This window comes from Pygocentrus nattereri, chromosome 20 (genome assembly GCF_015220715.1).
Source record: "Pygocentrus nattereri isolate fPygNat1 chromosome 20, fPygNat1.pri, whole genome shotgun sequence".
Lineage (NCBI taxonomy): Eukaryota > Metazoa > Chordata > Actinopteri > Characiformes > Serrasalmidae > Pygocentrus > Pygocentrus nattereri.
In genome coordinates, this window is record NC_051230.1 from 28,367,644 (window position 1) to 28,394,136 (window position 26,493).

The 26,493-nt window shown below is 38.4% G+C and overlaps 1 protein-coding gene across 1 annotated transcript in view; it reads right to left on the minus strand.

The window, feature by feature from the left end:
• The window catches only part of tmc2b (transmembrane channel-like 2b), a 33,512-nt gene extending 18,839 nt beyond the window's left edge, over window positions 1-14,673 (minus strand). Inside the window, exons 1-10 of the mRNA XM_037531481.1 lie at window positions 14,595-14,673; window positions 11,154-11,195; window positions 10,351-10,744; window positions 7,756-7,902; window positions 5,400-5,490; window positions 5,233-5,314; window positions 5,042-5,148; window positions 4,050-4,148; window positions 3,802-3,944; window positions 1,995-2,142 (exon numbers count right to left, since the gene is read on the minus strand). Of these exons, the coding sequence (XP_037387378.1) occupies window positions 1,995-2,142; window positions 3,802-3,944; window positions 4,050-4,148; window positions 5,042-5,148; window positions 5,233-5,314; window positions 5,400-5,490; window positions 7,756-7,902; window positions 10,351-10,744; window positions 11,154-11,195; window positions 14,595-14,637 (1,296 nt within the window). The 5' untranslated portion in view covers window positions 14,638-14,673. The remainder of the gene's footprint in view (window positions 1-1,994; window positions 2,143-3,801; window positions 3,945-4,049; window positions 4,149-5,041; window positions 5,149-5,232; window positions 5,315-5,399; window positions 5,491-7,755; window positions 7,903-10,350; window positions 10,745-11,153; window positions 11,196-14,594) is intronic.
• Window positions 14,674-26,493: the final 11,820 nt, after the last annotated feature.

The following is a 26,493-nucleotide window of genomic DNA, read 5'->3' on the forward strand; positions in this document are numbered from 1 at the left end:
AACAGGGCAAGCAGCAAAGTTATCTCAACTGCTTTCTGTTATAAAGGACCTGAACTCCCAATTGCAATCACTTGGTTTATCCAGTCCTGGCTCACCTTCACCCCTAGTAGCTTCTAAAAACACCTTTTTTCAGTAGTAAGCCTGATAAGGTTGATGGTGATGAAGAAATGTTCTTATCTATGAACAGTTTCTGAAAGACTTCAAAGCTGTATTTGACCATTCACATGAAGGTAGAGCAAGGGGAGAGTTAGTGACCCAATTACAACAAGATAATCAAACTGTATTGGAATGTTTGGAATGAGCCAGTTTTAATAGTAGTCTTTTTTGGGTTACATTATCTACAAAAATTGCATATTGATGGATGATCACAAGGTTGAAGCAGTAGTAAACTGGCCAATACCCACTTTGGTCAAGGAAGTACAAAGATTTTTTAGGATTTGCAAACTTCTACCATCATTTCATATAGGACTTCAGTAGCATCGCCACTCCCTCTTCTCAAAGGAGCAGGCCTAATTTGATCCCCTCAGACCAAAGTGCCTTAAGGAGATGTTTACCTTGGCCCCTGTCCTGAAACATGCTGACCCCTCTGAGCTTTTCATTGTCAAGGTGGATGCCTCCAAGACCAGTGTAGGGGCAGTCCTGTCCCAACTCTTAGAAGCTGCACACGGTAGCTTTCTGTTCACACAAACCTTGGAGACTGAGAATATTGTACAGTGCCCAGTCAGTGTCCCTCAGATAAGATCTATGTTTCAGAACAGTTTTGTGACTGCTTAATTACTTGGGCACTCTAGAGAATTATGTACCCAGCAGGCCCTCTCTAATCGATATTGGTGGGACTCACTAATAAGTGATGTACACAGACTAATTTCTTCTTCCTCTATTTGCTCACAGTGTAAAAGTCATGGCCCTTCCTGTGCCCGATCGCCATGGTCTCATAGAGTCTTAGACTTGGGGGGGTCTCAATTTACCTAAATGTCTGCTCCAGTACCTTGTGAATTAGGAAGATTAGGGCTGGGGGAACAGAGTTGGGTTACTACTTGTGATGTGCTGGATCCTGACTTGGCAGTATCAGCAGCATTTCCATAATTGGTACCCAGGTAAACTTACTACACATCCTAAGGGAAGTGACTTCCCAGTTCGTCTCCTGCTGATGCCAGAGGTTGCTCCAAAGTCAGAGTTTATTTATATAGTGAACCCATCTGCCTCTGGTTGACATCAGATAGCAAACAGCATAAGTATAAAACATTAAAATACAGCTCCAGCGGTCATCCTGGGAGGTCTTCTTTGGTCCAGACTCCGGTGACGGCACCTAAGTCCCAAGCCCCACCTCCTGAGCACCGCCTCCAGTCCCGCAGTGAGGCCACTTTAATAGATATCATAATTGATCCCAGGGGCCTTGCTGTGGAGCAGGGATGGGGCCCATGAACACTATTCTCAGTACATGCTGAGAGTGAAAAGCCAGCTGATGCTGATCTAGTGTTGGCATTTTGGGTACAGGAGCAGAGTGGGAACAGAAATAGAAGGAGCTCGTATGTCAGAGAAAAAAGGAATATAAAGTCTAGCTTGGAAGTCATTGAAGTGTGGCCAGCTTTTGGTTGTGATTTTGTTTCTGTGTGTGAAAAATGAAGGTAAAATGCTGGCTGCGACTCGTGCTCCTGCCTCCAGCGTCCTTCTTTTTGCCAGGGTAACATAGGTGATGCTACAGTCTAGTGCATTTATTTTATTACATGTTAAAACTGTGGACTGATGAAGAACTGATGAAGAAGAGCTGTACCAAGGGAAATGGAGCTCTAGTATACTTGCTGAATAACGTTGGACCCTCAAAAGAGTTGCTCCAAAAGCTAAATAGCTAAGCAGATCAACTACTGTAACATTTTAGATAATATAATCATTGTTTGCACTATTCACTGTCCAAGCTCACTGTCTAATACATGAAAACCTTTAAACAGTTGTTTAAGTAATAGTATACAGTTACATAGTCGTGTGGGACCGACCTTGAAACTAGTTGTGATGGAAGCATACTTGTTGTCAGCGGTCTCTGGGTTTCCAATGAGGTAATCCCAGCTAGTGAAGAGCTTCCAGCAGAAGGTAAACTCACTCTCATCTGCCCCATCACCACCTTCATTGGCATTCCTTGCCATCCTGTCAGAGAACAGACATTACTTAAACTGATGATTATGCTTTCACTGAGTCAGCAACGAACCACTGCTAAATTCAATGGATAATTTCATTTGTCTGACTGGTTTTGATTGGGAAAGATGTAACTTGAAGTTACTACTTTACCTTAAATCAGTAGTCAAAGTGAGGGCATGATTTCAAGAATTAAGGACATTTATGAGTTCACTTTAATTGGACCAGGTACTACAAAACTATTATTACTATTATTAGTGTATAAGCACTGAATTATTGTTGTTATTTTCCAAAACATTTTTTAAAATTTATAATCCCCTAGGCTATACTTTATTTAGTGTATCTGCATTATTGGAAATTACCCTTCGCTAAGCCCTCCCCCTTGGTTACTGTTGCTACATATGTCAAACGTCGAAGCCAACATGTCATCTATGAGATTTTCGATAGTAAGGGTAGTATATTTCCCCATTGAAATTTTTTGTTCACTTTAGAGCAATGCATGTGAAGTTGTACAAACATGTAGACAAAGAGGAATTCATATGATTAAAGGCTGATTGCATATCACTGTGATCTCTCAGTGGTAAAAAAGTGAAAAATCTCATATATAAATGAAAGAGCAGCATTGCTGCTAAATGCATGGAAAGTAAAACATATAGAACATTAGTTCAACTGGAATGTACTTATGTTAACTATCCTCATAAACAACATCAGTCATGAACTACTTGCCCTGCTAAAAAAAAAAAAGGTCAGGTCTAATATAGGCCATGCTGACGACCAACTAATCTAGCATGATCTGTGCTGTTTTTGTTGCAGCAGGTTGAATAACGTGTATAAATGCATGCACAAAAACAATAAAATGTATCCATTGCTGTTAAACTTGTCTTCTAGCATCCTAGTGATGCTGCAGTAGTCTGGAGATTTTCTGGCATAAAGTCTAGGAAACCCACTTCATGACTAAAACACTTAAAACGTAGCAATTGCTGTTGTAAACATGTCTGCTCGCTTACTACATTGATGTCGATTTCTAGTGGGAAATTTGAATTAAAGAGCAGGAAAAACCCTTTATGATTTGGGGTGGATTTTTGAGGGTGAGCCATGTGAAATGTTTTCTCTTTTTTGCTATAGAAGTTTGGAAGCCAGCCAGATAGCTAATGCTACTGTTATCTGATATCTTTTTGTAGCTGCATAAGACTATTAGAAAAGTATTCCCAAAAATAATCATTCATTATGAAGATTTCATTCAGCTTCCAAATTCCAATTTAGCTGCTAAATACAACTGAGGAGATTCATTTGAAAATAATGTATATTCATTTGTAAAAATTTTGGATACAACAGGTTTTTGAAAAGAGTAACAGCTGACGTATAAGGAAAACCTTTTTATTTTTCTAATAAAGATGGTATTACATATATGATATTTCTTGTATGCATGTATTACACTCCCAAGGACATAATAATTAATTTAAATATGTTTAGGAACTAAATGTTTCTAGTATTATTAATCAGAGTTAGTCTAAGATTGAGTCAGATGGAAAGTTGCTTTTGCACCACAAGAGCTATGTTGCTTAAGAAATTTTTTCAATTAATCTAGTGTGCCTGTTGTATTATAATAAAATCTCTTCCCTTTCAACCTCAAGACATAGAGAAGTTAGTAATGAATTACAAAGAACTCACGTTCTAATCACTACCATCAAGCTGTATCCGAAGATTCCTATTCCAACTAGGAAATATGACAGTGGCAGGCGGAACTTGAGGAATCCAATCGTATTTTGGTTGTTATAGTAACCATAAAAGATAACTGAGTACCTGAAGTAACCCTTTTGAAAAAGAAAAAAAACATATTAGCATTTAATCATACAGACAGTTATTTCCGAGTGCTTCCATTTTCTCATAAGATGCAATGAAAAGATGTAAATCCTTACACCGAATTCAGAAAGAACAGAGAAATCCATGGCAGTGTCCTGTTCGTCTCTAGGGACAGTTTTTCTAGGGATAGAGCCTTGAGGTAAACCCATCAGGACCTGCAGAAACAGAGAGTGAAGTGACTTTACAGACTGATTCTAATACTAAATCTGAATCTATTGTGGTGTAGAGTTGCACAAAACTTTTTCAATACTCCAGTGGGGCAAGCAATGAATTAATCTACAATTCAAACATTTCTATTCTATATTTAAACATCTTTTATAACCTTAAAAGTAGAACTGCTACAAAGGGTCCTTACAAGCTATGCCAGAACACATCTTATTACTGCATTCTGGAGTACAATAAATAGATAATCAATTATTGGTATGTACTCATGGTCAAATCTAATCATACATCTGATGCCAAAAATGAATGTCTGAAGAACCTCCACAAAATGTAAGTTGCCAGGGCTCAGTACTAGAAGTTGAAAGTGACATGCTTTTTTGTGTTGTAGCACCCAAACAATCCAAAGTTTCCCTCCCTTTTTTGAGCATTTTAAAAGTAGAAGTAGAGGTTGAATTATCTAAAACTAGGGGTGTGTCTTAACTGCTTAAGCTTTAAATATCCAAACATGTTTCTGTGTTCAAACAAATAAACATTTGGTGAGCTTATTATACCAAAGTATAATTTTGTGTCCAGCATTTTCTGGCCATGGTATCATGACAACCATATGGCCACAGAAATTACATAGTCAAATCAGTACTCATTTTGGTGTTATCATAAGATATAAACTGAACAGTCTGAATTAATGAGTTTTTGGCTGTTTACAATATACAATTTGTCCAGTTGCCAGGAATAGACTTGTTGGATCCGCTGATCTGTTGATTTACAGGTTTGTAAATTTGGTGGGGAAATCAGAGGCTGGACCAGAAAAGTAATCTAAACCAATCCCTAAAAATTATATTAATCAAATAACTTTCATAAAACAGGGTATCATAAACTATATGTTTACCTCAGGTATGATAACAAGCCCAAACATGAAACCAAAGAGAACAAGGTTGAGGCCATACATCCACCTGAGAAAGATGAAGTAGGAGGCTACAGAAGAGCCAAAGTGACCTAAAAAGAGCAGAAGACGGGTCTGACATGTTTTACAAAGCGTTACAAGTTACATATTTGTAGAGTAAATCAAATGAAACCAACTTTCTACTTCTTTAATTTTCCTCTCCCATGGAATACATGCTGTCTTGAAGTTCTCAAAGTCTCGATTGAACTTGATCAGTTTCTGAAAGAAAACAGAAAAACAGACGTAAATCCCAGGGTTACTTTGCCATAGACAAAAATCCATAATGCTGTCGGTAATAGTGTACCTTGGCCATCATGACCTTGAAGGCGTAGAGCTTCCTCCCTTTTCCTTTGCCCAAAGCACCTTCAAACTTCTCCACAAACCCCTGGGCCTCCCTGACAATCATTCACACAGAACTACAGCTTTCAAAATGTTCTTCAGACTAAAGATCATGTCTTTGAAGTTCCTTTATGGATTATTACAACATTCTGTAACCTAATTTAGTTACTGTCATCCATTACCTGGATTTCACCCTGTCACACAGTGCTGCCCAGCTGGTAGGGTGAGGGCACCTCAGAATCTTTTCAGACTGCAACTAACACAGTGCCTTTGGACAGTTTGACAAACTTACAGGAAAAAAACTAGTTTCCAGTTATGTTACATCAGCTAACAGACACCCTAGCTTTGTGGCTAGAATTAGAATAGAATTTAGAACCATTTGTCACTGTGAAATTAGACCTCCGCATTTAACTCATCCGTGCAGTGAAACACCCACATACATGCACACTAGTGAACACACTAGGAGCAGTGAGCACACTTGCCTGGAGCAGTGGGCAGCCCTATCCACGGCACCCGGGGAGCGATTTGGGGTTAGGTGCCTTGCTCATGGGCACTCCAGTCATGGACTGTCAGCCAAGGGGATCGAACTGGCAACCTTCTGGTCACAGGGCTGGTTCCCTAACCTCCAGCCCACGATTTCCCCTAACTTTGGCTACCTTTGCGCTAAGTAATGAGGGGCTATCCTACCATCCCACCCACCTAGAGAGCGCCAGGATAATTATGCTGTCTGTGGCATGGATGTGCTGAGGATCTAATATAAAGTCTTCTCCCTTTATTTCCAACACTTAGATGGTTGCAACACTCAGGAGCCCCCATCTAATGTTTTAGGTATTATTGAAGGTATTATCTCTCATGGAAGCATTTAGATAATACAGTTATGGTCTCCAAGTCTGCAAATCTTGCTGTGCTAATGCTAAAGTTAGCATGAACAGCAAAAAAATCAGACAGAAAATAATAACCAAATCATATGGTCCACAGCTTCATCTGAAGTTTCTGGCATAGTAAAGATGCAGTGTTGTGTAAACACAGGATGACAGCAATCCTGGAGTATCACATTTCACCCACTGAAACCTAAAACCTCAACCAATTAATTAAGTCCTGAACTGAACACGATTGTGCAATGTACAGGTAGAAAAATGAATGAATGGATTCATTGATTGTATGTGTACACCATGATATTACACAAGGAAATATAACACAGTATATGTGCATTATCAATAGAGCAAGGTACTCAGCAAAAGGCTGTCACATGGTTTTACTAGCATTTATATCTAAAATTAAACAAAGTACCTTGGGGACATTTAGTGTTTTACTAAATGTTGTTAAACATAGTAAAATATTATTAAAAAGTCATGCCCAACTTCTATGATATACGCAGGAGAAGGTATGGCAGCTGATGTAAGCAAATAGGAAGAATAAGAAATAGAGGCCCAACAGCAAGCATGGAAAAGGAATATACCTTTCCTTGTGCCAATTCTGGCCCAATTCTGGCCCGGCTAGCTAGCAAATCAGCAAGAATGTTCGGTGCTAGCCAATTACAGTGAACCACCAATTCCACCAATCACAAAGATGCCCAGACAGGAATCCCTTTCAAGTACACTGTCAATCAAGAGGTTCCCTTGCCAGGTTTCCACCCTCTCCATCTGGGGATACATTTCTCTTCCTACAACTCAGGTCCTCAGAGCAGCGAACACAAACCCAGAAGTTCAACCTCCTGCAAAGGCTATCGATGCATTCTTGGGCAGTGTTTGTATCTACTACCTTTTAAGGGCACTTGTCCAAACTCCAGGCGCCTACTTTGCCACCAGACCGCCTGGGACAGTCTGAGGTAAGGGTTCACTTCAAGGCCATGATGTAAGGAAATCAAGGGCATGATCACTCTGCCAAGCCTGTTCATGGAGGTTCAGTTTCTACTACGGTCTGGGTAATTTCTTTAGGATGCAAGCTAAGTGAACTTTGTTACTGGTTCCCACATACTCTCATTAGACCAAGTAGTTCCCCATGTTGCCCTGCCCCTGCTACTGCACATCAGAAAAGAATTAAGCATAATTGCATCATTGCTATTCTTTAACCTTTTGGATGTTTAGTACAGCAGAACCTACACTAAGGTTCATAACATTGCTCTGAATCTGTGGAAGAGGAACACAAAGATGACTGTAGCAGCACATTGCCAGAGAGCTTTAATTAAGCACAACAAATCATAAAATCAAGGCAAAGTCCCTGCCAGTGAACATTACAAAGGCAACACAACATCCTACAAAGTGTTGATGGCCTAGGTTAGCCAACAAGCATAAGAGAGTTAAGAGAGGAAGCCATTATACTTTAAGTTTTGGAGTCTTCTCTTCATGCGCCATGGTTTGTTTCTCAGTGTTGCAATTAGTTTCTTCTTCTCCTCCACTTCCTCTTTCAGACGAGCCATTTCACCTTCTGACAAAGACTCAGCGTCCGACTCGTCAGACGAAGACGAGCTGCCAAAGAAGGAAACCAAAGCCCACAGTCACAATACCATCGTTTACTTGTCCAGGACTGAATTTTATATTCCAAATGCATCTGAGATATTGCGGAGGGAAGTCTTGATGCATAGTGATGATGATGTATATTATGGATGGTACAGAAAGCCAGTAGTTCATTACAGTTCAGTGAGTGTTGAATTTGTGTAAGGCTGAAAAAGTAGGCAATCCAAACAGGATGAGCACTTCCAAATCTTCTGATGGAAGGCAAAAAATATCCAACAGTAGTATCAAGTAGTCATAAAGTCAAATAAAGGCAGGTGCCCACTAAGTATTTATTAAACAATCAATTTGAATTCAGCATGCAATCATTAGCTCAGTTAAGTAACAGAAGAACATTAAACCAGAAAGGACAATCAGATATTTCAGTAACTGTGATATGAAGTATGATGTTTTGTGCACATAACAATTTCAACACAATGCACTGTAATGCATCCATATAGTAGAACATAACTGCAGTGGACCTGTAGGTCCAAAACAAAACATGACACCATTGGACTTGAACATCAGGGCCAGGATGGTCTTGATTGAGGCCATTGAAATGAGGTAATGATACATGGCTAGAACATATTAAATCGGTGCATTTGTATTACATTGTTTTTTATAGTGTTTTGTACATCACAGTAAAACATTATATTTGCATTAAGTTTAGTCAAAGATCTGACATATCCAGCCAGTTGTTGATTTATTGGCATTGAATTCTGGTCTTGAGGTAGCTACCATTTCAATGAAGTATTAGAGGTATCTCCAGTTAAGCTTAAATCCCCAGTACAGCACAGTCTATAAGTAACTGGACAGTGACACATTTTCAGTTTGTTTGTTGATTTGGCTCTGTATTGCAGCTGGCCACGAAGCAACTGATCAGATTAATTGATCAAACTGATCTAACTGATCAAAGTATTGTATAAAAAGGGTTGTAATTCCTGCATGGTTTCAGTAGTACAGATGTAAAGCTGACATTCCGCATTTTATACCCATAGTCATTGTTTCATTTAGAATCCAGTGAGGTAGACAGGCAAAGTAATAAAACTATTCATTGTCATGTTGACATATGAGTCTTAGCTGCCCAGTGTGTATCTGGCATGTAAACACTATTAGTTATTAGCCTAGTACAGCACTACCTATACAAAGGCCTAGCAATATCTTCACCCTTAAAGTTAAAAAAGTGCATCAGCTCAAGAAGGTATGGGTTTGTTGGATGTGGCCTTTAACCACAAGGTGGTATTGGTTTGAATCCATAAGCAGAGCACTATAATGAAAGACCTGTACCAAGCGATGGGAAAGCAACAATATCTTTGCCCTTGGGGTTAAGTGTCCTGAGAAAGGTACTTCCCAAAGAGGTATTGGTTTGAGGTTCTTATCCCCAAAGGGGTATTGGTTCTAATACCTGATTTGGGCTGGAATTGATTTGTACAAAGAGGGTTGAAAGTATCAGAAAGTATTTGTCTGCGTCTTTGCCTTTGGAGCTATGTGCCTTGGTTTGGGAGAATGGTGTAATGTACTAATGGTCCAAAAAGGTATTGGTTCATATTCCTTGGTACAAGTTGGGTACCCTAATTGTAGATTTATAAAAAAAGGGAAAGTATGAAAGTACGTCCTTGCGATAAAGGCTCAATCCCATTTCTTCATTTTAATCTTACCCCTTGTTTTTGAGTGTCACCCTACAAGGGGTAGTGGTTTAAATCTTGGCAAATGAAGTGGAAAAGAAAAAAAAACATTGCTTCATTAACAGCTACTAGTGCTGGTACTAGTTTGGTACTCTAAATGTAGATGTATACAAAGGGAGTTTAAAGTATAAATAGTGTTTGCCTTGCAGTTTATTGCCCTAAGAAAGGCACTCTCCCAAGGTGTTACATGTGTTTAACCGCAAGGTGATATTGGTTTGAATTCCTGATCTGGGCAATATGAGGAATGCTTTAGACATATACGTTTAATGAATATAACGTATAATATCAAGTGTGAATATGGTTTGGGGTTTTTAAAGTTGGTTTGAATCCTAGAGGTGGGAAGTAGAAAGAGAGATTTCTACAGAGAAAGTATAAACTCAAATTTAACCCCAACTTTCTACACCATTGCTGTAATATTGTAACAAACAATGATCAATTGTACAGTAACACTTGAGCCTAGTAGTTAAAGCCTGAATTAAATGAGGTTCAGGTTGTTAAGTGTTGGTAGAAAGAACCTCAGATTCATTATGGCAGACCATTGATTGTGATTCCTTACAGTACAACAGTAATAACGGGAAAAGTTGGGATGAAATGCCCTTCTCAAGCTAACAACATGATACTTTCAAACCTGTATCTGTATAGTGGTTAGCTCACTTGGAAACTGCTTTGAAATAAAACCCAAACAAAAAGATGGCAAAGAAGAAGACTCAAAGAAGGTCAAGTCTACAGAATACTGCACCTGCTGCTGTCTCCTTTCTTCTTCTTGTCATCGCCCTTTACTTTCCCATCTTTTCCAGCTCCTTTGCCGTTGCCTTTTTTCTCTTTGTTGTTCTCTTCCTCTTTCTCCTTTTTGCTTACTGCTTTTCCCTTCCTCTTTCTCCCTTTCTCCTCCTCACTGTCGGGCTCGGAATCCTCAGCTTTGGCAGCTGCCTTCTTCCTGCTTGCCACTTTTGCTCGGCCACGGGGACGCTCGTCCTCGCTTTCCTCTCCGCTGTCCTCTTTCTTCTTTCTGTTTTTCCGCCTGCGTGGAGCCTCTTCCTCCTCTTCTTCCTCACTCTCTGGTGGCTTGGCCTTCTTTCCACGAGCGGCTGGTTTGGCCTTCCTCCCACCTCTTGCTCTCCTGTTGGAGATCTCTGGAGACCCACATAGGATACTATGTTACTATACTATTACTAGGATACTAGAACTATGCTTGCCTTTTTGCAGACATCCTGCACAGGCTATATCTCACTTGTTTGAGTCCAATTTCATGTTTAGTTCAAATAAGTTTCAATTTATTTGCTTACTTTAACCTACTGTGGAAAACAAATTAAAAGATAAAACGTGCCATAACTTTTACATCAGCCGCATTTAATCATTTTATGTTTTTTTCCCCAATGTGTTAAATTCAGCAAATGAACAGTGATTGTGCAATAAAAGAAATGTATTCTCTATAGAGGACGTGAAACAACAATGTTGCATTAATACATGAAGGTTACAAATAGCCCTCCTAACAATGAAAGACAATCCCATATTTCAGTTCTCTGTTTCTGTATGACTTACCATCATTTTCACTGTCATACTCGCCATCAAACTCCATCCCAACTACAAAATAAACACAGACACAAGATAATATTTTACAATATCCAGACTGATATCCTGTTAATACTGTGATATAATCCTGCAGTTTAATGCAAAACAGAAAAAATGCATTATAGCTCATGACTTCTGTAGACTCCATGTATAAACCCAGCTGCAAAAAGTTGGGAAAATATGTGAAATATCAATAAAAACAGAAAACAATAATTAGTAAACTCTTTTTAAACTGTATTGAACTGAAAACAGTACAAAACCAAAATTTGGTATTTTAACTTGCACACTTTAGAATATTTGTATTCAAAAGTTTGTAAATTTGTAAATATATGCTCATTTCTAATGTGATGCCTGCAAAATTTTCTGAAAAAGCTGGGACAGGAGCATGTTTTCCACTGTGTCACATCAGCTTTCCTTTTAACAGCACTTAATAAACATCTGGGGACTGGAGAGCGTTTTGAAAGCAGATTTTTTTGCCATTCTTCAGCTGTACAAGTCTTTGTTGTCGCATTTTGCACTCCATAGTATGCCATGTTTTCAGTGGAAGATAGGCAGGCGAGTCTAGCACCAGCACTCTCTGATTACACAGCCATGCTGTTGTAACATGTACAGAATGTTTCTTGTTGCTGTCATGTTGAAATAAGTATAGACGTCCCTGAAAAACATGATGTATATGTTGCTCCAAAATGTGTATATATCTTTCAACATTAATGTAAACACACACACACATAGATGTGCAAGTTAACTACTAATATCTCCCACACCATGAAAAATCCTTTTCTTTTTTAGGCCGGAGAACACAACGTCCAGGATTTCCATAAACCGTCTTAAAAGTTGATGTGACAAAGAATACATGTTTCTGATGTGCATTAGACCATTTCAGATAAGCTTGAGCTCAGAGAAGTTGGCAGCATTTCTGGATGCTGTTGACATGATTTCAGCTGTGCATAGTGCAGTCCTAACTTGCATTTGTGGATGCAGTGATGTGGCAGAAGCATGGTGTTTTTTAATGCTGTGCTATCTGAGGGATTGAAGGTCATGGGTGGTGTTGGCCTTGTTTTTTACGCACAGAATTTTTTTTGGATTCCTTGAATATTTTGATGATATTTTTCCACTGTAGAGAGTGAAATACCTAGGGCTATTTACTGACACTATCTGGCAAAGTGGCAGGTCTCGACCCATCCTTGCTCATAAAAGTTTAGGCCTTTCACAGATGCTCCTTTAATACCTAAGCATGATTACGTTGCTTCTTTTAAACTGTTTCCTGAATATTGAATATGTTTTCTGAACATTTAACAATGTTCCTAGTTTTAAATTGCTTCTGTCTCAACTTGGAATGTGTTGCAGTCATCAGGTTCAGAATGAGCATATATGTACACAAAAACATAAATTGCCTATCTTGTATTTGTGCTGCTAAAGTGGATTTACAAATCTTTCTGTTAACATTTTCTGCTGGCCCAACACTTTTGGAACCGGTTTTATAGTACTCCAGCTTTTGAAAGTTTGGAATTTCTACCCATTTTACATTACCAAAGAGCAGGATTAGACTAAATAATGATCATCATGGTTTCTCTTCCAAAAGATTGTTTAAAAGCACATGTTGCTAAAGCAACCAATTTATAATTAAAACTACTTATTTGTTGCACTCAAAATCATACACAAATAAACAAAACCTGATAATCCATAAACTATATAAAATCATAGCTTCCCAAATTGTAGGATGCTCTCAGTAAAATTAAGCCGTAATTTTACAATACCTCGTGGTTTCCAAACGTGCTCAGCACAAAGACATAGACATTGACTCCAAATTTCTGATGTATTATGTCAGTGGAATATTTCATTTTGTCAAATTTATCATAAATTATACAAACCCAATTGGGAAAGTATGTCACAAAGTAACCACAAGCTTTCTAATACATGTTATTAATTCTCATACTTTAATGCACTAACCTTTCTCGTGTAATTATTTCTTTTTTTATATTAGTAAGCCAATAAAAAAAACCTTTCCTACTGTCTGGCGAAAACAGGCTTTATTACTGAAAGCATGTGAACCAAACAAGAAGCTAAATTGTGCTGCTGATGTGTTAATAAAAAATCCGGGCCTGTGTTCATTTGCGTTAAATTTGGTTTGTTAGCTGCTAAATTGGCTGCCCCACCAGCATGTCAATAGTTAGCACATCTATTTCAGTACACCTAAGTAATACAGCACATTAGTGTCTTTTTTTTTACTTCTTGTTCACAGAACTCTTGAAATGTTGAATGAAATTACTAAAAATACTGTTTGGTTAATAGTTTGTAGAATTTTAATCCAGACTGTAAAAGTTATTATTGTAAAAAATGGTTAATATGGCAGATGATTCCAAACTTTTGAACAGTAGTGCATATTGTCACTGTCTTCTGAATAATAGGATGACTAGGGTTGGTTTTTGGTTGAGGTTTTGGGTTGAAGTTAAGGTTAGTTTCCAACTTAAAGTTCAGCTGAATTTAATGCATATTTAGATGAAGGTTAGTTAAAGTTCACTAAGACAACGTGAGCATCCACAAAGGATCTTCAGTTGACTCTCAAACACGTTTCTAACTTCTTATGTTACAGTGATGAGATTTAATACCAGGTCATTTTTACTTCGCAACGTGACATTAATTATTTATTTATACAGGGCAACCTGCATTTTCACATGATGTTAAATAAAAATAAAAACTCTTGAAAAGTTGAAGGCTTCCTTACACGTCAGCACTTCAGAAATTCAATGAATATGCCAAAACAAAAGGCCTACATCCTTCAAATACAAACACTCCTTTGTGAAAGACAAATGCACTTAAGTGTACTTTTCAAAAGTGAATTTAATTTGAAAACTACACACACAGTTAATGGTTACACTTTTAACATACTTTAATACATACTAAATGTATTAGTATAGATAAACGTATCACAACTTAAGTGTTTTTAACTTAAGTGCTTAAAACAAACAGCTTACATTACATTTAAGTAGATTAAAATATGTAACTTGTGGACATAATTGTTACTACACTTGGAATATATTACTAATATACTGCTTCATGTACTGATACACTCCAGTGCTACTTATTGAATTATACTGCAGATAAAATGCACTTAAATGCATTTCAAATGATATTTCACACTTCAGTCCAGTCAACAAATAAAAAGTATTTACTTATATAAAACGTAGTTAAGTATACATTGCTAGTTAGATTGAGTTATATTGCAAATACATCTATACTGAAACATACTTTCACTGTGGTTGTTTTCAGAATACTTTGAAATATTTTACTAAAAGCATAAATAGCAAGAATACTTTATAACTTAACTTAAAATAGTTCACAAGTAAGTTGAGAATCCTCAAAGAACAAGTCAGTAGGAATAAAGGAATTGAATTTTAATGATCTACTCACCGTCATCCATAGTTATTGCAACATCATTTTTCCTGCGCGGCATTGTGGCAGTTGCGCTGGCTTCAGTCAATGTATTCCCATAAACAGCAGTTTCTTGCTAGTGAAGGAATCTAGGACAGAGTGCCTGAGCAGCGTTCAGCTTCCATGTGCAGCAGGTGCGCCTCGCCACAGGCTGAGCATCAGATATCTCCTTGACGACGGCAAATGATATTGCCCTGGAGATTCGTATCAAAAAACGTGAAAGGCCCGGGGGAGGAATCACAAGCAGAAACTGAAAAAAAATACTGGGTTAAATGACCTAAGACAGAACCTGTGGACATCCCAAAACAAGCACATCATAGAAAAAACAGCTTAACATTTAAAACATACATCAATGACCATGTGGACTTCAAAACTGTTGACTATAGCTGTCACTGTCGTTGGTCTACAACTATGTTTAGGAAATGTAAGCAAAATTAATGTAACATTAATTTTACATTAAAAAGGCCAGCAGTCTATAGAAGCATAGGTACAGGTCTATGAGTATCTACATAATGACTCTGGGGTCAAATCTAAGTGTCAATTTATGCAAGGCAATGAGCCTTTAAATTGGGTGTGTCTTAATACCTAGTAAGCTGAGCCACCACTTTTCAAAGTACTTGGGTGATGTCCTACCAATTTCTTGACTGCAATTTTTTGAATATTCAAGAAAGCTCAAGAAGGTAGTAAGCAGCACATTTATGATAGACGTCTAATAAGAATAAACAAAGCAGTGAAATACAGTCTGAGGTGTAAACAATGTTTTAATTAAAATGTTAAAGTGTTTAAGTTAAAATGTTTTAATGCGAGTTACAGTGAGCAAAGCTTTCTTTGGTTTCTGTTTTTGACCTGTAGCTGGAATAACCGATTTTTGGATGTTTCTTTAATTAGTCGAACACATGTCCGCTTATGTGGACATAACCTGGCCCTGTGAATAATTCAGCAGCAATTGGACACCCAGCCGCGGGGTGTGGAGTCATTAAACCGCCCCGTTCCTGGAATTATGGCTGCTCTCCTCTGTAAGCTCTTCTTCATGTGTCCCTCCGTCTCTGTCACTGCAAGGACTCAAATTTCTGTTTTCTGGTGCTCAGACAGTCCATGATAAAGCACTTTTAGTAGAAGCTTGGAGGAGCAGACGAGTAGGCAACTGTATTTAGCATTAGCCAGAAGCACTTGAGTAATTTAGCATTGGGCTTTGTACTCTTTAAATTTTTTTCACATTTACTTTTAAAATAAGTCATCATATAATAGTTAGTTGTGATGGCACAATCTGACTGTGCCTCTGAAACCTCTTCCAGAGGTTTTTTTTTGGGGGGGCAGTCGAGGGCTTTGGGGGCATTCATGGGCTGGAGGTTAGGGAATTGGCCCTGTGACCAGAGGGTTGCCGGTTCAATCCCCAGTGCCGACAGTCCATGACTGAGGTGTCCTTGAGCAAGACACCTAACCCCCAATTGCTCTCCGGGCGCCGTGCATAGGGCTGCCCATGCATAGGGCTGTGTGTGTATGTGGTGTTTCACTTCATGGATGGGTTAAATGCGGAGGTTATATTTCCCCGTTTGTGGGATTAAAAAAGTATCACTTAACTTAAGAAGCACTCTAACAGTGCTTCTTTGTAGGGTAGCTAGCTATGTTAGTATCAAGCTAGCAGCGTTAGCTCGGCGGATGGGATTTTTTAATGTTATTTTAAATACAGACATTTTTAGTTCATAACAGGTGTTTAATAAGTTATGTAGTGAAGGTGGACATGGAGATGGTTGGTGTGAAAGTAGAGGAGGCAATGGATAGGGCAAGATGGAGGCAGATGATCTGCTGTGGCGACCCCTAAAGGGAGCAGCCGAAAGAAGAAGAGGTGTTTAATAAGTTAATCTCAGTTTTTAAGTAACGCTTTATTAAAGGCTTGAACTAGAAGTCTGTCTTTTATTATTGTAGCATTAGCCTGATAGCCAGTTAGCATTCTTCTACCTGCTCAGCCGACTAGCAAGGACAGAATTCATTTATGACATGAATGTAAAGTTTCAATCAGTTAAAGTGAGTCTCTTAGGAGCAAACAGTGATGTTTGACGGTAACAAATGATACTTTCATTTTCCAACTGGATATTTCAGCCATAATATCAAAATACAACAGTCATGTGAAAAATAAAGTGGATATCTGTGCACTCTCAGGAAGAAAAAGGCCCGAAACCGTCACTGGGGTGTTACCCTCAAGGGTACTTCTCAGTACCTTTAGCAAAGGAAACATACCATACCATAATCCATTGAAATGATATAAGTTGTACTGACTTCATACACCCGTCTTGTCTCTAGCCTTTTTTGGTCATTCAGTTTTAAATCATTTCGTTATGACAAGGTACACATATATACTTTTTGCACCTGGGAAAAACTTGTTTAAGGTACACAATTGGACCGTAAAACCACTGTTGTACCTTTGAGGCTACATTTACATTGTTTATACCTTGATGAATGAAACATGTACCTGCACTGTATCTTTATTTCTAACAGTGTACCTCTCCACTGACCACTGGTTACTATGAAATGGCTCAAATTATGCTACAGCTAACTGTTTCTATTTTAGCACATTTAAAAACAGAAGATCAATACATTTGATAACTTTTATGTGATAATATGTGTCTGTTCAGATTCTGCAGAAGAGAGTAACCGCAGCGCAACAGAAAATTCTACCTAAGCAAGTGTTTCATTGGAATTTGCCAGAAATTATGTTTTACAGACTTTTCAAAAAAAAAAAACACACACACATTCAGGTTAATCTGGTAAATATTGAAAAAGCTGAGATGAATCTGATATTGTGACAGTTTGACTTCAGCAATGGTACTACTTTTTTGGCAGAAGGAATTGCCAATATTAAAGCACTGCTGACAATGTTCATGGTTTCTTTATGTTACTTTTTCTTTATTTTGCAGAATTGTTGAAAAAAGACAGAAAACCCGAGGACATGTTATATTGAATATTAATGACACAGCAACCACATAGGACAGCATAGCAATGACCTAGCAACACCTAGCAACCACCTGGGATATCACAACAGCCCAGCAACACATTAGCAATCCCCTGGGATATCACTGCAAAATCGGCCCCCGCAACACCTTAGCAGCCACCTGGGATAGTACAGAAACAGCCTAGCACCACCCTACCACAGCTGCTCCAACATTATTTTGATGTATTGAACACTGAGAAACACCAAAGAAATATGGAAATTATACCATACGCATTTGGAAAAAAAAAACAGGACCACCATTGATTAGATTTTATGTTGTAGTGGATCTATTCTCAGCAGTGACCCTGACATGGTGGAGTTTTTACACTGGTCAGTGTCAGTTCTAGGTTGAGACTTTAAAAAAATGATGAATCATTTTACTGTGACATCTCCTACATTTACATTTATTTTTCTTGCAATTATGAAATTTTACAGCACACTAAGGGCTGGACTTTCCATTTGCACTTTAATCACAGAGTGATTCTGTCTTGGTCCAATAGATACCAGGAAGCCAGTCTGTCATGAATGGTTGGCATTAAGGGCCTTGAATTATGGGCTGTCATTATGGTATCCCAGGTGGTTGCAAAAGTGTTGCTAGGTCATTGCTATGGTATTCCAGGTGGTTGCTTAGATTTTGCTATTGTCACGATTGGCTCCTCCCACTCCATGTGCCTTTTTGTTTTGGTTTGTCCATGTGTGTTTTTTTTTGGTTTAAGTCCTGCCCCCTCTTTGGTTACTCCGCCCCTGATTGTTTTCACCTGACCCTCGTTATTCCTGTGTATTTAAGCCCTGTGTTTGCCTCTTGTGTTTGCCGGTCTTTGTTCGATGTATCGCTCTACTTGTTGGCTTCGTTTGAATCTCTGTGTTGTTCATTGTATTCTGGTCTGTCATGTCTGAACCCCGTTTTCTCCGTGTTGGCACTTTGACCCTGGACCGTTTTGACTATGACCCTGGATTTGCCCATAATAAATCTCGCTTATCTCAGCGTGTGCGTCCGCCTCCTCGCTCCCCCTTACAGCTATTCACACTTTAACACACAGTGATTGTGTCTTGGTCCAATAGATACCAGGAAGCCAGTCTGTCATGAATGGTTGGCATTAAGGGCCTTGAATTATGGGCTGTCATTATGGTATCCCAGGTGGTTGCAAAAGTGTTGCTAGGTCATTGCTGTGGTATTCCAGGTGGTTGCTTAGATTTTTTCCTATTCACACTTTAATGCATAGTGATTGTGTCTTGGTCCAATAGATACCAGGAAGCCAGCCTGTCATGAATGATTGGGCCTTTAACATTAACAGCCTTGAATTAATCATCAGCATAGTACTACAGTAACATCCGATAACACCTGAGAGCTATGCGCTAATGGGCTTGGATGTCTATTTAGTACAGCAGTCAAAAACAAGAAGAATAACATTAAATGACATCATATGCCTCCTTGCTTTATAATCTCTCTGTTTGAATGATTTCTTGAGCCTTAGTGGAGCTAAACTACTTTAATGTAGCATTTACTATCAAGTCTTATGATTCCACTTGCTACCTGAATCCAGGGAGAGCAACAGATCTCAACTAAGCAGAGCTTACTTAAACAAACAAATGAACAAAAATCTCAAATGTCTTGGATTAATAGTTAATGCTATCTGCTCATGCATCTTGCATGAGCACCTGCAAAGTTAATGAGGCTTATGCGCCAAGTCTCCAATGAATAAATGTCAAGATTGCATGAAATTTATGCAATCAATTGATAGCCAGGTATCTGTATGTATATATTTAGATTATGGAGATCGTATTATAACCAATGTTTCCCAGATCCTTGACAGATGTTCCATGCTAAGTGCTATACTTTGCCATACTGAATGGCGTAGTGGGGGCCACAAGAAAATTAGTGAACCTCATATCTTAGCTGGCAAATCTCTAGCAGGAGGAAAAAGGATCTGCGTGTGGGACACAGGACACCCAGAGTTGAGAGTGGATTTGAGAAGGCAGCTCACTATATGGACACAGCATGGAGCATCTAAAAGTGGATTTAAAGGATAAACTAGAATAAACTTTATGTTGGCTTAAGAAAGCCGTTGCTATGCTATCCCAGGTGGTTGTTTAAATTTTGTTAGGTCATTGCTATGTTATACCAGGTGGTTGCTATAGTGTTACTAATATGTTGATGTGAGGGCTTTGGTTGGCCGTCATTATGGTATCACAGTTGATTCCTAAAGTGTTGCTAGGCCATTAATATGGTATATCAGGTGGTTGCTAAGGTGTTGATAGGCCATTGCTGTGTTATCCCAGGTGGTTGTTAAGATTTTGCTAGGTCGTTGCTATGTTATACCAGGTGGTTACTAAAGTGTTACTAATATGTTGATGTGGTGGCTTTGGTTAGTCATCATTGCAGTATCTTAGGTGGTTGCTAAAGTGTTGCTAGGCCATTGCTATGGTACGATAGGTGTTTGCTAAGGTGTTGCAAGGTTGTTGCTATGCTATCTCAAATGGTTCCTGAGGTGTTACAAGCCCATTGCTATGGTGCCACAGTGGTTGCTAGAGTGTTACTAGGCCCACTGCTAGTACCCCTGGTGGTAGATAAGGTGTTGCTAGGTAGTTGCTATGGCATCTGACATGATTGCTAAGGTGTTGCTAGGGAAATGTCACGGTATTCCAGGTGGTTGCTAAGGTGTTGCTGGCCATTGCGATGCTTAACTTAAAAATGGTTGAGATAGAGCTAAAATTCAACCATTATTGACAACTATTACATGTATATAAGTCTGATTAGTATTTTGAACCCTGAAGAAAACAAAACATGTATTTCAGTTAACATTACAAATTAGCTAGCTACATAGAGAAAAAAGTGTGTATATATATATATATATATATATATATATATATATATATATATATATATATACATACAGAATATACATAAAATATTTTCTAGGATACTGTCTTGCTTATTTGTGCTGTTGTGAGTGAATAGGCAGACTTCTCCTTCATCGTCTAGTGATTTAAAGGTATGCAATGCCACCTACTGTACAACTGTATGTGCTATCATTGTGAAATGGAAGCATTTAGGAGCAACAGCAGCTCAACCACAAAGCTGCACTTCTGTACATTCGCATTTCTGCTTGTGGAATGTGATGCTAAAGTGTTTGCTCCAAAAACTGTTGTCCTATTGAATAGAAATACACTGTGCTTGTGGAGTGAGGCGTTTAGTTCCTGGTCTAATTGATAGTGAGTTCGACCAGAGGAAACTCGGCTAATGATATGGAGAGGTGGAGGCGTAGTGCAGAGGTAAACCAAGACCTCAATCTGTCACAGACGGTTTCATTTCCTGATCTGAGAAGCTTGATAGGACTTAGAGTCGCACATCTGAAAATGCTCAGTAACTAGGTAAAGAAGTAGTTTGGTGAAACATCAAATTCACAGTTTCCCCTGACTTCAACAAGAAACCAATTAGCATTGTGTTAACTGCATCCCTGAATCATCACACACCTGCCTTAAAATCTTGAGTTAATTATCTCAAATACTCACTTATGTGGTTTCTGGCACTGTGTGACAAACTGTTACATATAAAAATGGACAAAAGTAAGGACAAACTTGAGACTTTAAGATGGCTGTTGCTACTGTTTTTAGCAGTGCTAACACAAAGTCCATGTGTTTATATTACTGTACATCATATAGTGTTAAAAACCACATAAGCAAGTCTATTTGACATTGCGTAACAACTTGAGAAAGACTGGCGTGATGCTAATTGTTGCGGTATTAGCTTTCAGTATTTATTAGCTACATTAGCTTCATAGCTTCAGTGGAAAACTAATAAAGGACATTTCAGACAGCAAACCTGTCTTGACTTTGTGACGTCATGAAATCCAACATATTTAGGCCCAATCCCATTTCACCCCTTGCCCCTTCCTTTTAGCCCATACCCCTCCATTTTCATGTTCACGTCTAGGGGTACAGTGCCCAGATTCTTGTTGAGATAGAGGGGTAGGGTGATGTGATGGTTGTGCAAGCGACCAAACAAAGCCACAAATGTGAGTATTTTCCCTGTTGAGAAATGACGATAAGCATTGCATTATCTTAGTTTAATGTTGCTTTAATGTATTATGGTCCTTTTCTTCATAAAGAGCATAAAAAATTGCTAGTAGTATGCTGATATGTTATTTGCTAGCTAGCTAAATCTCCTATTCCACCTTAAATGGTCCCGTTTAAGGTGGAACAGGAAAATGTGAACAAGAAGCTGGCGAATATCTAATGTCAGTTTCATATCAATGAAATAATTGTCACATCCCTCTCTTTAAAGGCGTATGATGCACTAAATGTAACAAAAGCCCAGCAGTGAGGAGCTGAACTTTACCCTCTGCTATCACTGCTGACTGGCACGGTCGCCTACAGTGCAGGACTAGCAGCTGTTAATGAAGTACTGCTCTTTATATTTGAGTGTCCCATTTCATCTGGAAAGATTTCAGCCACTAACCCTTGTCAAGGGATAGAGCTAAAAATAAGAAATGGGACTGAGCCTTAGACACATCTAATTATGTGGCCTACAGCTGTTTAGGCTCGCCCCTTAAACCTGAAGTCTTGAGCAGTGTTTGAGCCCAGTCTGCTTTTTGACTCAAGCATAACATGTTGGCAGCCAATGAGAACAGAGTTCATTTACATATACCAGTCTTGAAGGCCACTGTAGCAAAAACAGTATGCTTAGTTGTAAGGGATAAAGAGAGGTTAGAAAATGGTCATGTAAAAATGAATGATGGCTGGTTTTGGTACATAAAACAATACATATGTTTTAAGTGAACCACAGGAGAATAAATAAAATACAAGAAAAATGAAGAATATGGGCCCTTATTTATTTATTTATTTATTTATTTATTTTTGCTTTTGAAGCAAATGTTAAAAAGTCAGATGTTCAAACATGAATCTATTCATATAGAATGGAATCCAAATGTAAACTTAATTAATTGTGTAACTTGCTATGGTGATAATTGGTTAATTATGTAATTAAAGTTACTTAAATTGAATGTAATTATGTAATTAAATAAACTTAAAGTAAATAAGTAATATAGCAAAAACTTAACAATAGCTCTACAGTTTGAAGGGTGAAACCCCAAGGGAATTCCATAGATTTTCCCAAATTTCAGCACAGTTCAATGTATTTAAGATGTAAATAAAGTCATTCAGAGTGGGTTGATGTGAAATGGTTTATTGTAGTGGAACTAATCGACTCACATTTTACCACAGTGGTGGTGACAGTAACCAGAGATCACAATGTTTACAATGGAAATGAAGCCAAGTTTACACTCCACAATGTTGATGGTGGTAAAATAGTGGTATATCTGAAAAAAATAAGTTCGCTTTGGGGACTATTTAGCCTCACAACACCCAGAATGCATCCTTTCACCATAACTGTATTTATAAAAAAAAAATGTTTTGGGCCAAAATCTTAACTATTTCATGTAATAACATTTTGCGAGGAAGCTTTTAGAGGTAGATGTCTGGTTCCTATCACCACCACTGTAAACAATTCTGACTCTGCAAGTTTCTCTAGAACAAAGCGTTTTATACCAAACCAGATTTAGTTATACAGAAATTAAAAAAAAAAAACAGTACACATTCAGGCTTTGGCTCTCTATCAGACATTCTCTCCCTTATATTATTAACAATGAAAAATAAACATCACTTTGTTGTTGCAGTTTTCCCTCGAGTTAAGGCATTACGTAACTCGACACAGAGATAAGAGTCTGGTCAGTCTACAGTTACAAAGCCATGATACATCCAACTCCTGCTAAGACATGCAAATAACCAATAGCATGGTGATGGCCTCAAAGTGCGGTTCTTATTATCAGTGGTATTAGTAGACATAGCATTGGTCACAGGAATGCTAGTAGTAGTAGAAGTTCTGCAGTCGTAGGAGTGTTTTATGTTTTAGCCAACAGTTATTTTCCAAAGCAGCGTACTGATACCAATCACAGGGACATGGAACAGCCTGGGGCTAAGTGCTTTGCTCAAGGACACAAAGGCAATGGAAGGATATTATCAGTGGGAATCAAACCCATGACCTCATAGTTCATGGCAGAAAAGCATTAACAGGACGAAACAGATACTGCATCAACTGTTTATCTCCACTGATATAGGATTTCCATTTATCAGAGTAAAACAATGAAGAAGGATAATAATACTGGTCGGCTGGCTATCTCCTCAAACTCTTCTACACATTGTGCCATCCCAAAACCTGCATGTCCATCAAATCCAGAGTTTATGTTCTTATTCATTTACTGTAACCATGGTTCTATGTTTATAGTCTATTTAGTAGCTTGAACAGTCATATAGTTTGGGTGGCCCTGCTCAAAAAACTTGTTCTGTTGATTTTCTAAGGGAAAAGAAGTTACGTCATTTGACCAAGGGTGTTCAAACTGTCGCATACACTCTAGCAATGATGCATCAATATGAACATACTTGGCCAAAAACTGAAATTGAGAAAAAAAAAAGTCCAATTTGTCACTTTATTTATTATTTATGCTTTTGAATAAACAAAGACATATAGATGTATCCCTTTCTGCTTCTGTTGTTTTGCTGTGTTCTGCATATTGACAATTCTCATTTTCTAGTGATATCAAAACTGTAGTTAAGTTCTTGAGCAACATACCATCTCTTCATATTTGATTATAAGTCTCTTGTCTAATGTGCCTTATAAAACTCAAATAGTTCCACGCAGCTGATATTTTCACTGTTGATCCACTACCACTCACACAGTTTGAATGTCTTTGCATTTAAATCACTGTTTCACATTTTTATTAGCAGTAAAATTATTTGGGTTTTGGATTTGGAGATTTCATTGTAGAACTACTTCATTTTTTGTCTTTTTTGGTACATCTCTAGGTCTGGGGCAGGACGGCACATCACTGTTAATAATCCTAATGTAGAGCTTTCTGTGCACTACTTGAGTACCTCTTGAGTACTACTTGTGTAGTGAGGTTTCCCATCGCACAGAACTGTGAAAGTAGGCGGAGCTCTCTTTTGCATATGTAGTTCTCACGTGAATGTAATGTTAACAGTAAACACAAACAACAGTAGCAGAAACACAGGACCTTAACACACTGATTTAGCTTTTACTCTGTGATTGGTTTCATTGGAAGAGATTGAAGCTTCAAATATTTGTCCAAACTTGCCGGTATCCGACTGTTAAGGTTGAGTTCGGTCCTCCGTTTGGGTTTAAAATTTCACGTTTTATCTTGCATATCCTTTTGCATTAGTTCTACAACCCCAATTCCAATGAAGTTGGGACGTTGTGGGAAACATAAATAAAAATAGAATATGATGATTTGCAAATCCTTTTCAACCTATATTCAATTGAATACACAACAAAGACAAGATATTTAATGTTCAAACAGATAAACTTTATTGTTTTTTTGCAAATATTCACTCATTTTGAATTTGATGCCTGCAACACATTCCAAAGAAGTTGGGACAGGGGCAACAAACGACTGGGAAAGTTGAGGAATGCTCAAAAAACACCTGTTTGGAACATTCCACAGGTGAACAGGTTAACTGGAAACAGGTGAGTGTCATGACTGGGTATAAAGGGAGCATCCCTGAAAGGCTCAGTCGTTCACAAGCAAGGGTGGGGTGAGGTTCACCCCTTTGTGAACAACTGCGTGAGCAAATAGTCCAACAGTTTAAGAACGTTTCTCAATGTGCAATTACAAGGAATTTAGGGATTTCATCATCTACAGTCCATAATATCATCAAAAGATTCAGAGAATCTGGAGAAATCTCTGCAAGGCAGAAAACCAACATTGAATGCCCATGACCTTCTATCCCTCAGGTGGTATTGCATTAAAAACCGACATCATTCTATAACGGATATTACCACATGGGCTCAGGAAGACTTCAGAAAACCACTGTCAGTGAACACAGTTCGTCGCTCCATCTACAAGTTAAAACTCGGCTATGCAAAGCAAAAGCCATATATCAACAACACCCAGAAACACTGTTGGCTTCTCTGGGCTCAAGCTGATCTGAGATGGACAGACGCAAAGTGGAAAAGTGTCCTGCGGTCCACATTTCACATTGTTTTTGGAAATCATGGACGTCGTATCCTCCAGGCCAAAGAGGAACAGGACTGTTTGGATTGTTATCAACGCAGAGTTCTAAAGCCAGCATCTCTGATGGTGTGGGGGGGTGTTAGTGCCCATGGCAGGGGTAACTGGCACATCTGTGAAGGCCCCATTAATGCTGAAAGGTACATACAGGTTTTGGAGCAACATCTGCTGCCATCCAAGCAGCGTCTTTTTCAGGGATGTCCTGCTTATTTCAGCAAGACAATGCCAAGTCACATTCTGCACGTGTTACAACAGCGTGGCTTCGTAGTAAAAGAGTGCGGGTACTAGACTGGACTGCCTGCAGTCCAGACCTGTCTCCCATTGAAAATGTGTGGCGCATTATGAAGCACAAAATACGACAACGGAGACCCCGGACTGTTGAGCAACTGAAGTTGTACATCAAACAAGAATGGGAAAGAATTCCACCTACAAAGCTTCAAAAACTTGTGTCCTCAGTTCCCAAACGCTTATTGAGTGTTGTTAAAAGGAAAGGTGATGTAACACAGTGGTAAACATGCCCCTGTCCCAACTTCTTTGGAACGTGTTGCAGGCATCAAATTCAAAATGAGTGAATATTTGCAAAAAAACAAAGTTTATTTAAGTTTAAGTTTTGAACATTAAATATCTTGTTTTTGTAGTGTATTCAATTGAATATAGGTTGAAAAGGATTTGCAAATCATCGTATTCTCTTTTTATTTGTTTTACACATTGTCCCAACTTCATTTGAATTGGGGTTGTACTAACACTTACCTACATTTAGAGCTGGGCGATATTGCCAAAAATGTTATCACGATAAACAAAATTC